Genomic DNA, 12,778 nt, shown 5'->3' with positions numbered 1-12,778 from the left:
CTAGATCCTGCCAAAGCCAATGCCACTAGCATAGATCCCATCTTACAAGTCAAACATAAATTGTTGGTTTGGGTGTGGCTACCTTTCTCAGTTGCCAGCAGGATCAACTTAATCAAAATGATCCTATCGCCAAAGTATACATTTTACATTACATCATGAATGCATTTGCCCATACTTAAATCCTTCTTCACAGAACTGAACTCACACTTCTCAAACTTCGTCTGGTTTAACACCAGACACAATCTGAAACTTGATACCCTGCAGAGACCCAAAGATGAAGCAGGAATGGCCCAATCCAATGGTACCTCTATTTTAGCATTTAAATAACTGATGTTAACTTACAATCCCACAATCAGCATTTAACTGGCTTCTATGTAGTTTCTTATGTGGCCATTAGAAGATTCCCTTTTCCCTAGCATGGTCTGTGGAGTAATTGTGGGTGGAGTTCAGGTACTGGAGTAAGCAGAGGAGAGTTGGCCCCTGTGGAAAGCTTGGAGCTTTGGATCCTGTTCCAGATGTAGTCTGCTAAGAAGAAGGGCTTTCTCTGGCCAAGGCTTGCCCTGCACACTCACCTTGTTCCCTTTGGGTTCAGTAAGGGAAAGAGTAGCTGCTAGGCACCCCCATGACAGGGCAAGAGGAAAACATGACTTGTATTATGACTGGAAACATGTGGGCTGACTGTTTTTTTTTTTTTTTTGGACAGTGGTTGTGTGGAAGATGGCTGAATTTCAGTTTGCCTTATGAGGGTATATGGCACATTGACTGCCTCTGGGAGTATGGATTCACATTAGCGGAGTTGAGGCCTGTACTGGTTGATGGTACAGGAAACTAGACATTCTGTTCTTCTTGTATACCTTTGATATCTGATGAAATTTAGGAGGACGTATATTCCTCCCACCTGTTGGTATCAAAGGCAGTCAATAATAAGCATACTCCACTATATATTATTCATCAGACCTACTTAATCTCATTTATGGTGGGTCATTTACCCTCAACAAATTGTATAAAATGTACACAGCCCTACAGCCACTTAATCTAGTCATGTCCGGTGCTATCCTCAGACTGGAACCAGATAGTCGAGATGCTTACCTCTCTATTGTCCCTAGCAGTAACCTGGACTCAAGAAACATTTGAAAACGTCTCTTTTGAATCCTGGATAAGATGGTGTGTCCTCAATACATTAGTTTTTTTTTTTTTAAGAGACTTTTTTCATAGCACTGAAGAGAATGGCTATTAGCTTACCAATACAGCTTACCAATACCGGGCCGGTGGATTGCATCGGTCAATCAAATAATTTCATATGAAAACATAATATAAAAAAATAAAAACTGTCCATATAAGCATCAGAACATTTGGGAGGGTTGGAGTACATCTGCTCTCACTTTCAATAATTTATATTCCCATCAGGGATCAAGTGTTGCTCAGGGAAATGACTAACCAACCCTATGCACTGTGTTATTTCTTTTTTAGTCATTGTATCGTTGGGGGAGGTATACAAGACACAGGCTTGTTTGCTCATATGTACTGTTCTTGTGTACTCTGATTGCTTATTGCCGCAAGGCACATGCTGGCACATTTGGCTATACTTATAACTATCCGCTTATTCTGTATGTGTGTCATATCTGCAATAAACATAAGAAACAGAAATTTTGCCCACGCATGATTGGGAAATTGAAGTCAGCAGGACCTTACCTCATTTACTAAGCTAAGTGAAAATTAATTTTGCAAAGAAAAATTCACATAGTTTACTGAATGAGGTGAAGTTTCAATATGTTTCACCTAACTCTCTAAGATAAGTGAAAATACACTTTGCAAATATGCTCTATTCCTTTAGTAATACAGCCCCACTCACGCTATAAGAGATTAATTTGGCCACTTGTAGCCTTCTTGAAAACCCATGTGACAGACTGACATTTCAGAAGCACTACTGGAGGCAGGGATAGGACATTGTGACCTTATATCAGGAAGGATAACAAAGATCCGAAGGACAGGTATTATTTTAAAGTGGTGTTCCACCCCAAAAATAAAAAATACATGAAAATTCCTAAAAAAAAAAAAAATTTGGAATTTTTTTTTTTAACTCACCTCTAAATGCCTGTTGCTAGGGGGTTCCTCGTAGTCTGCCTCTTTCAGTGCCTGGGCTGGTGACATCACTTCCCTCTCAGCACAGGAAGGACTCGGCTCTGCTCCCTCCCTCTTGTTAATCACCTGGGACCCATTACAGGTCCCAGGTGACTGAGCGGCCAATCACGGTGTGCGGCGCCACTCGCGCATGCGCAGTGGGTGCCCGGCTGGGAAGCCACAGCCCGGCGCCCACAGTTGCAATACCGGCGCCGCCGAATGGAGGGGGAGGCGAGCGGGGCTTCGATCCCCCGCATCGCTGGACCTTGGGACAGGTAAGTGTCCAATTAAAAGTCAGCAGCTGCAGTATTTGTAGCTGCTGACTTTTAATTTTTTTTTTTTAATGGGCCCTCCTCTTTAATGAAAGCTGAGGATTTAAAAATATTGAAAATGACTTGAATTTAGATTAATGTGTTAAAGATTATATGAGATTTTTGTAGTTGTGGCACATTGTATACTTTCCTTTTTTTTTTTTCTTTCTTTTTTTTTTTTTTAATGCAGTGCTCAAACTGGGCGAGGGAGGGGCTGGACTGGAAGCTAGTTGATTGAGCTGCAAGTGTAATGGCAAGAAGCAAGCTGACAGAAAATGAGAGAAAAGTAAACAGAGAGATGTTCCTTCAGTGTCCATTAAGCAAACTGGGGATGGAGAGATGACACCACTGTTTTTTTTTAACTGTAACAAAAAAAGTGGTGTCACATAGCTCCCGACTGTCCCTGATTTCGAGGGAATGTCCCTGCTTTGGAACAAAGTCCCTCTGTCCCTCTTTCCTCCTCATTTGTCCCTCATTTTGGTCTGATCTATATAGTTGTATATAAAATGCACTTTTTATCTTTCAAAAAGTATATCCCAGTGCTAAACCTTTCATCCAATTTCTAAATTGCTGCATTTGTACATTTCAAAAATCAATATAAAGGAATAGTAGTGGTTAAAAAAAAAAGCATTTGTGGGTTTAACTAATATTTTTTTAATAATTCTCCTTTAAGGAGAATTATACACTCCGTAACAGGGGGTGTATCCTACACCTATATACTTTTGCTAATATGTGTCCCTCGATCCCATCTGAAAAAGTTGAGAGGTATGGTGTCATCTGCTCGACTTCAGTGAATCTCAGTGTCATGGAACGTCCCACACTCCGCTTGAGTGCTTCTGTCAGTATACTACTTCCTCCCAATCTGGATATAGATATCAGATATTCCAACTGCTCATAAGCACAAAACAAGACGAGACTTGTTTCACTTCTAACATGGACTGTTTTATTAGAACCAAAATCGCAAGTCTTTATATACCGTTAGAGAAGGTCCCCCCCTCCTGCTCATATTACTCTAATGCCCTGTACACACGATCGGACATTGATCGGACATTCCGACTACAAAATCCATGGATTTTTTCTGACGGATGTTGGCTCAAACTTGTCTTGCATACACACAGTCACACAAAGTTATCGGAAAATCCGATCGCTCTGAACGCGGTGACTTAAACATGTACGTCGGGACTATAAACGGGGCAGTAGCCAATAGCTTTCTTCTCTTAATTTATTCTGAGCATGCATGGCACTTTGTGCGTCGGATTTGTGTACACACGATCAGAATTTCCGACAACGGATTTTGTTGTCGGAAAATTTTATAGCAAGCTCTCAAACTTTGTGTGTCGGAAATTCCAATGGAAAATGTGTGATGGAGCCTACACATGGTCGGAATTTCCGACAACAAGGTCCTATCACACATATTCCGTCGGAGAATCCGACCATGTGTACGGGGCATTACAATACAACTGTAACCTAATTAACATGAGCTAGTTTACTAAATCATTTACCCAGACTAGGTAACTCAGAGACATGACCTTTGGGTTTAAGACTTTACATCTCCTAGCTCATTGACTATTCAATACACATTACCATAAACATCAACACAGGGTTAATTAGAACAAACAAATGTGTGGAATACCCTTAGAAGCTGTGGTAAGCCAGACTAGACTCATTTACATTAAACACATTATAGCAGACATCAGACAGGTGAGTGGAGTTGATGATATTAGTATCTCCCCACAGTATGAGTCCCAACAGTATGACTCAGTCACCAGCCAAAGTAACAACACCTCAAGGGTACCCCAAATGCCAGGGCCCATAATCTGTAGGCAAAAGGCTGACATTCAGTCCCCTCCAAAAGCCTCTATCTCGGGTGAGTCTGTCACACTCAGGACTAAATGAACAGAATTGCAAATAGCTTTCCAAGTGAAACAGTTTTCTTATGTGTATTAGATCTGTGTAATAAGGTTTTTTCCTTCAGCTGAGCTTTAATAAATTAGCCCTTCTATCTTTCAGTGGATTAAACTGGAGCTGGGGATGGGCCTCGGCAGGAAGCAGCATTTTAGCAGAATTTGGGACCTTACATTTGGAATTCTTGAAACTCAGTGAGCTGTCTGGCGATTCAGTGTTTATTGAGAAGGTAACTTGGCCTGTTTTTAATGCTTATGCCATATTTATATTGATCTATGTCTTTTAATGAAGAAATTAGACTTCTATATAGTAAAGATATACCAGTTACTTGTCAACAAGATGTAATTAATTTCCAGCTTTAAACCATTCCCAAACATTGATATTTCTTGCAGGTGAACAACATCAGGAAAACTTTAAAGAAAATAGAAAAACCACATGGATTGTATCCTAATTATTTCAGCCCTGTCAGTGGCAGCTGGGTTCAGCGTATGTACCTAATTACATTTTTTTTATTAGCCTATGTCATATTAGAATTCTTGCACTGGTCAAAAATTTTACCGGAAAGCTTTGCAGTTTGTATGTTATGCATTTTTGAATGATGCCCAAAACCAACCACTTTCGAACCTCAGTATCAAAAGTGTAACTGCAATGTTGTCAAAATGTAACTGCATATTTTAGTGCAGTTACACCTGTTGAGCATGATGGACATTCCCAGATGTCCTCTAAGTTAGAGGCTTATCTGTCCACACTATGAGGATATCTTGGCTGTGCAACCACTTTGGTGTCACACAGCCTCTTATGAAAATCTTCTCTGTTGGTTGCTGTGCTTCATGATCTCCATTAAATCCCATGATGGGTTGGTATTCTGCTAGAGTATGGAGTACAATTTCTCCATAGGACTACCTTTAAAATACAACATAAACGTCTTGGACCCAAAGGAAAAGATTTTCAAATTAGGCTGTGTGGTACCAAGGCAGCCGCTCAGCTAAGATCTCATCACAGCGGGGACAGGTGTCTATAAAACTTGAAGAAGGGCTGTGGATGCCTACTAAAGTGGAACTAAAGTTCGCCCCAGAAAATATTGCAAAGAAAAACGAAACACCTGCTTTGGGGTATGCATGCTTCTGGGAAACCAGTCAGCCAGTTTCCCAACCATTCCTTCCTCCTCTATAGTGACTGCTGATATGCTAATTAAAATCAAAGCACAGTCTGAAAATGATTAAAAGCCGATTATATTTTCTTTCTGGAAACCATGCAGGGTTCTGTCAGAAAAATAATAAGGGTGACAGAGTGCCCCTTATCTATGTGGGCATCTATGGCTATATTATAGATGCTCCTGTCATTATGACATCAGGGCCTAGGTGAGTAAAGGTATTCCAGTAAATAGTGTGGTCAAAGTTTACCTGAAGTCAGCTGACCATATCAATAATATGCAGGCACTTCAGATGTCACTGCACATACTTTTGTTGTCCTGAAATCCAGGGATGATGATTTCACTCTAAAAATCTGGTTCTTGGTCTCTGATGAAGATTGTTGTCCTCACAGACCAATAACAAGGTGCAGAATGTGGAAGAGGGTATGGTCAATTAGGAACTTTGGTATTTATGTTAACCACTTAAGCACCAGAAGGATTTGCCCCCTTAATGACCAGGCCATTTTTTGCGATACGGCACTGCGTCACTGCATCACTTTAACTGACAATTGTGTGGTCATGCGACATTGTACCCAAACAAAATTGACATCCTTTTTTTCCCACAAATAGAGCTTTCTTTTGGTGGTATTTGATCTGCTCTGCGGTTTTTATTTTTTGTGCTATAAACAAAAAAAGAGCTACAATTTTGAAAAAAAAGCAATATATTTAACTTTTTGCTATAATAAATATACCCCAAAAAATATAAAAAAACAAATTTCTTCCTCAGTTTTGACTGATATGTATTCTTCTACATATTTTTGATAAAAAAATCACAATAAACGTATATTGATTGGTTTGAGCAACAGTTATAGCTACAAAATAGGGGATATATTTATGGCATTTTTATTATTCATTTTTTTTTACTAGTAATGACGGCGATCTGAGATTTTTATTGGGACTGGGACATTGCGGCAGACAGATCAGACACCTTTGACACTTCAAGGCATTTGCAGATAATTTTTCATTTACTGTACTGTATGCAGCATTTCATTGCTATAGTCAGCTGAGGTTTAGTTGACTATAGATTCACTTTAATATCTAACCATGTTTTACATTTCATTATTTTCACTAACTGTAAAACGGAAAATTTTCTTTTGCTTCTCTTTCTGTTCACTAAGCCCATAGTGACTTGTCAGATGTAATTAGAAGCTTTAGACTTAACCTAATGTAATTTTCTTTGAACATCACACAGCTAGCATGTAAAAGACATTGTATTAGAACACTTAATTATGAACTGACAATTTTTAAATGACAATGCTGAGAAGGAATTGGAATTTAAGAGGTGCTTGGCATGGATACTTAACATCAAGATTTGCATGCGCACAAATGAAATGTCGGATTAAATTCTTTATCATCCTTTCTCTACAAATTGTGTGTCACTTCTCCCACTATAGATCATGTGTCTCTTGGAGGACTTGGTGACAGCTTCTATGAATACTTAATCAAGTCTTGGCTGATGTCAGCTAAACAAGATAATGAAGCAAAGGGCATGTACTATGAAGCTGTGGAGGTATGAAACAAGCTTTGTGTCTTGTCAACTAAATACATTATACTATGTAGGTCAATCTTCTGTTAACCCAATATTTGTTGTGCCAGAAGGTCGTCCCACGAGTCATGATTTTTATCCAGTTAACGATACATTCTGCAGGAATGTCTAGAGCAACAGATAGACACATACATTTTCAAAGTACCGAAACTTTGATTACTTTACACTTTGCAGCTACGCAATACTTACTGATATTGCTGATTTTCTATTACCCACACAAGACCATGACCCCCACTTTTCAAGAATGTATGACATTGCCCCCCTCATCCCTAGTGTGAGAGCTTTCGGCTTTATAAGGAAGCGCCACGGTCATAATTTACAGTAATGCTTCACTTTCTATCTTGGAAAACTTTACAAAAATACTGTAACCTATCAGGATAGATAAGCTGTGCTGAATTGCTAAGGCATATTGGTGGAAGATGGCCTGTGATTTCTGGGCAGTTTATAAAACAACATTGTAGTCCTATCCTAAACTAAGTCCAGGTTCTTACTCTATTAGATAAATGCCTTTAAAATATTTTACAATCAAATTTGTTCTCCTTCTTTTGGGTCTAAATTATAAAATGTACTATTTACTACCAAAAGTGTCATGCCCCGTACACACGGTCGGATTTTCCGACGGAAAATGTGTGATAGGACCTTGTTGTCGGAAATTCTGACCGTGTGTAGGCTCCATTACACATTTTCCATCGGATTTTCCGACCCACAAAGTTTGAGAGCAGGATATAAAATTTTCCGACAACAAAATCCATTGTCGGAAATTCCGATCGTGTGTACACAAATCCGACGGACAAAGTGCCACGCATGCTCAGAATAAATAAAGGGATGAAAGCTATTGGCCACTGCCCCGTTTTATGGTCACGACGTACGTGTTTTACGTCACCGCGTTTAGAATGATCGGATTTTCCGACAACTTTGTGTGACCGTGTGTATGCAAGGCAAGTTTGAGCCAACATCCGTCAGAAAAAATCCTAGGATTTTGTTGTCGGAATGTCCGAACAAAGTCCAACCGTGTGTATGGGGCATTATACTGTATAACACCTTTTATCCAACCTTTTGCATCCGTAGTTTTGAAAAATTAAGTAGTGGTGAAAAATTATACTTGAGAATTTAGCCAATCATTTAGTGTACTGGTGTACTAAATGATATACAGTCATACTGTGGCAGGGGTGGTTGACCAGGAGAGAACCTCCCAAGTGGGGTTTTGCCTAAGTTCAGAAAGGTTTCCTTCTTTCTTATCTCAGAAAGTTGGGAGGTATGGTATTAAAGAGTTTGCAATACACAGGGTTTGAGCCACATTGGCCCATGTTTCTTGCGGCAGGTCATCCCATAATTCTGTTATTTCAATACTTTCTGGTACAATATTTTTATTGAAATATATAGGCAGCTACATCCATGAAATTCCCACGCAGGGGATATAAACAGTGAGTACAATTCAAAACTATGGTAAGCCACAAACAGAACATAGTTATAAGTACCATGTATTGAACTACAATGACCTCTCGAAAAGGGGCAGGGGACAACACAGGGTGCCTGGACCCATAGGTCCAGGGGCTAGAATGGGAACAGGGGGTCAAAAAGTCCACTAAAAGCGGGGACAAACAAAACAAAACAAAAGGGGAGGAGAGGGGAGGAAGATGAGAGAAGAGAGAGGAGGTAAGAGCAGGAAGAGTTCCCCCAGGCTGGGGGTCATATGACATTACATGGGAAGGCCCAAGCTGGTCTGGTGCAGGGTTGGAAGAGCATAGGACCACCGCGGGGACCACACCTTAAGCAATAGTGGAGGATACTAGTCATCTTTTAATTAATCATAAGGGTCGTCAGGAAGCTCTTCACCTCTGCAAATGAGACAGCAGGTTTTTTCCAGGCCCTGGCAATCACACGCTTGGCCGCAATAAATAAGTAGGTGGCCAGTTTCTGTTGGTAGGAAAACAGGCCTGGGATCAGGCAATGAAGCAGTGCCAATTTGGCGTCTTTGCAGATAGGTATGTGAAAAAAGATATACAAGGGTCCAAAGACCCTCAACCAAAATCCCACCAGGTGGGGGCAAGACCACCAAGTATGGATTTCGTCACCTCACTGACCACATCCCCATAAAATTCTGTCACTGTGTGTTGGGTTCGATTTGGCGACATGGACCGTTATTTCAATACTTTCTAATCTTTATAACAGCTAAAAATGTGTGCTTTTTCTAAATAATTTCCTATGAGGTGCATAAAGCTGCACAGCTTCAAACACATGTAGTCTGGGGTGTGATATTAGAGAAGTGATAAAGTGCTTCTAATGATTTTTAAATGCTAAGAGAAGGTGTAATGGACTAAGGTTGTCCATACACAGGAGAGCATGGTTGCACGTACAAGCATAATTCAGCTACCATAACATCTCAGAAAGATTTTGCAATCAGCATATTTTTTTGCACATGCGCAGAGGTGCCAATAATTCTTAAGGGCACCCCCACACATCAGAAAGTGCAGAGCATTTACACCATGCGATTTCCATGCAGCTAAGTTTTAGAAACAGCGCAGGAACCTTTTCCCTGCATTTCCCGTGGGAATAGCAGCCCCTTCAGATTAATTGGCGGTTGTGCCCCCCGCAAGCACGGCACAAACAAAACCAAATAGTGTGAACCTAGCCTTAAGAAAACAAACAATAAGACCATGAACCTCTTTTGTTTTGATGTGCCTGTACTATATTTAGCTGATTTAAGTGTAGCGCCCTGGGGTTTAGTCAGGGAGCTCCTCACCAAATTCCTTGTCAGGAGTAACTACTGTAGCTGATTGCTAGGGATCCATTGACTTTTCCCTGAGTTTGGCCTGGTTGCACTTTCCTCTTCTACCACCAGGTGGCTGGGCACCTGGAGGTATTAGATTGCGAAGGACAATTCAAGGTCAGGTTGCAGATATGTGGGGTATCCCAGCCAATGGGTAGGGATTTTGTTGAATCTCTTGGCCTGCTGGGAGAGCCTTTATATTCAGGTGAGGTCGGGTGATCCCTGTTCTTGTGTGCCACCCGAACACCCAGGGTGGATGTGTGTCAATTGGGCCTGCCAGGCTTTGTGAGGACCTATCCAGAAGTAAGAAGGCAGCACAGGGTTGGAACTGCGGCTTGCAGTCCAACCAAAAGTGACGTTTCTGCAAGCTGGAGAACCTGTTGTGGTCGGAGGTAGAAGGGAAGCTGTCACCACAAAGGGACCAATCGCCTTTACCAGAGTAACTGAAGCAAGTACCGGAGCAGTATTCTCACCGAACAGGCACGGTGGAGAATCGGGAAACTTCAGGCGGTGATCAAGTCAGGGGCCCAACCAGCGGAGGTGACGTTTTCAGAGCAGCCTTGTGTGCCAAGCTAGGGACCGAGCTGGTCAGCAGGGGTGACAGACAAGGGCTTGAACGTATCCAGAGTGCCAAGCTAGGGACCCAGCAGGGAAGCGTGGGTGATGCTTGAGGGAGATACCACCGCAAAAGCCTTGAGGAGCTCACGGGATTCAGAGTAGGAGGGTCCAGTGAGAGACCAGGAGCTCAAGGAGGCTGAAAAACTACAAGGAGAAGTTGTAGTACAGCTGAGAGAACTGTTAATTTGAGTTAAGAACTGTTTAAATTACTGTTGCCATAGGAGACAGCAATCCTGCACGTGCAGAAGTGGCTGTCAGGGCTGGGCCCAGCCCTTCCTTCTCTGAGCTTTCCCGCTCAGCTGTCGGCTAATTGCCAGCTCCCATCTCTCTCCACAGTTACCCAGCTGTTGATGATTCTGCTCGTCAGTCCTGCCTACTTAAGCCTTCCAGTCCAGGGGAGCTCTGCCTTCGCTTTGGTTACATCACAAGAAACTATTTCCTGCGTTCCTGTTTAAAGACTGGCTTTTCTGACATCCCTTCTGGCTCCAGATCCTGCTTGCTGTTCCACTACTTGGATCCCTGAATTCTGGCTTGGCTGACTATTCATTCCAGTTACTGAACTTTGGCTATGTTTTGACTACGTTTGTTCTTTTTACTTTTGTTATTAAACAAGTTTGATGTAACTGTACTTCTGTCTCGGTCTGATTTCATGGTTTCTGACAGTAGGCGAAGGCCATGAATTCAGAAGATATAGTCAATCCACTTGTTGGTAATATTTTTTCCAGATTGGATGAGCAAGATCACCGCATGGATCAGTTTGCCATAGCATTACAAACGCTCCTGGGTTGCATGGCTCACCTGGAATCTCCCACTGTGGCTGCTCCGGTACAACCTGAGTTTCAGGCCATCCCTGCCGCTGTGCCAGTCTCTGTGCAGGCACCTGCCACGAGTATTACCTCTATAAGAGATATGTCTGGTTCCGCTCAGCTTCCTCAGCGATTTGGGGGTGATCCAGTTCAATGCAGAGGGTTTCTCAACCAGGTTGAGATATACTTTGAGATGGTGCCCCAGGCGTTTCCCACAGACAGAAGAAAAGTAGGTATCTTGATATCTTTGCTTTCTGAGAGAGCCTTGGCCTGGGCAAACCCTCTATGGGAGACGCAAAAACCTGTTGTCTTGAGTTGCCCCGAGTTTGTGACCTCCTTTAAAAGGGTATTTGACATTCCCGCACGCTCTGCTTCTGCTGCCAAGTGCCTCATGTCCATCAAACAGAGTACAAGAACTGTTGCCGACTATGCCATTGAATTCCGTACTCTGGCAGCAGAGGTCACTTGGAACAATGAGGCCCTCGTGGCTGCTTTGACTCATGGTCTCTCGGATTCCATCAAGGATGAGATAGCAGCCCGAGATATACCCACTGAGCTGGAGAAGTTGATCACGTTTGCCATCCTCATTGACTCCAGACTCAGAGAAAGACTCTTTTTTAAGGAGCGCTTGTGGAACCCTCCTGTACGTTTGCCTCCCAGCTTTGCAGTCCCACCCGTGCCTCCCTCACCTCCCATGCCTCCTGGTATCGAGTCGGTCAGTGAAGATGAACCAATGCACTTGGGCTTCACCCGTCTCTCTGCAGATGAGAGAACCTTTATGAAGAGGGAGAGATTGTGCCTTTATTGCGGCCAGGCAGGTCACTTTTTGAAGTCTTGTCCTACCCGTCCAGGGAATGCCCAAACCTTGAGGTCCTGTCACAGACAGACCTTAGGTGGCGTTGTTTCGTCCCCAGTTATCCAGAAGGATAAGCCTCTGGTTTCGGTCACCCTTTCTTGGGCTGAGTCGTCCATCGAGATACAGGCTCTAATCGACTCTGGGGCTGCAGGCCTGTTCATTGATGTTGCTTTTGTATCAAAGCACTCAGTTCTGCTGCAGCTGCGTGACACTCCACTTGCTATTGAGGCTCTTGACGGGAGACCTCTACAGCCTGCCCATGTGACTCATGAGACGGTTCCATTGTCCATGGCCGTAGGGGCTCTTCACCATGAGATAATCCAATTCCAAGTTATTTCCATAGGATAAATTTACAAGTTATGCGCTGCGCTTGGGTGACCCCAAAAACAAAATTAATAATAACCAACTCTGTGCTTACTAGTGCGATAATATTAAATACAAATAATATGAATGTTGAATAAATAAACAAGGTGTGAAAAAACAAGTGCTTGTTACACCATAAATGAGTGCTTATTTGTGCTTTTTACACCGTATATAGTGTCTTAATCAACATAAAAAGTGTGCTTAGTGCTCAATACACAGTAACCTGCTTTTCTTAAATGAAAAAAAAAAAAAAAAAGTTCTCTTTGGCACTCTCAATAGTGTGTGCAAAT

General features: G+C 42.2%; 1 protein-coding gene across 1 annotated transcript in view; it reads left to right on the top strand.

Moving 5' to 3' along the window:
- Positions 1–12,778, top strand: part of MAN1C1 (mannosidase alpha class 1C member 1) — a 144,695-nt gene that overhangs the window by 94,126 nt on the left and 37,791 nt on the right. Inside the window, exons 7-9 of the mRNA XM_073615456.1 lie at positions 4,443–4,566; positions 4,730–4,823; positions 6,924–7,039. Of these exons, the coding sequence (XP_073471557.1) occupies positions 4,443–4,566; positions 4,730–4,823; positions 6,924–7,039 (334 nt within the window). The remainder of the gene's footprint in view (positions 1–4,442; positions 4,567–4,729; positions 4,824–6,923; positions 7,040–12,778) is intronic.

Source organism: Aquarana catesbeiana, linkage group LG02, assembly GCF_042186555.1.
Source record: "Aquarana catesbeiana isolate 2022-GZ linkage group LG02, ASM4218655v1, whole genome shotgun sequence".
NCBI classification, from domain to species: Eukaryota; Metazoa; Chordata; class Amphibia; order Anura; family Ranidae; genus Aquarana; species Aquarana catesbeiana.
The sequence above is the reverse complement of the archived record's forward strand: the minus strand, read 5'-3'. Positions and strand labels throughout refer to the sequence as shown.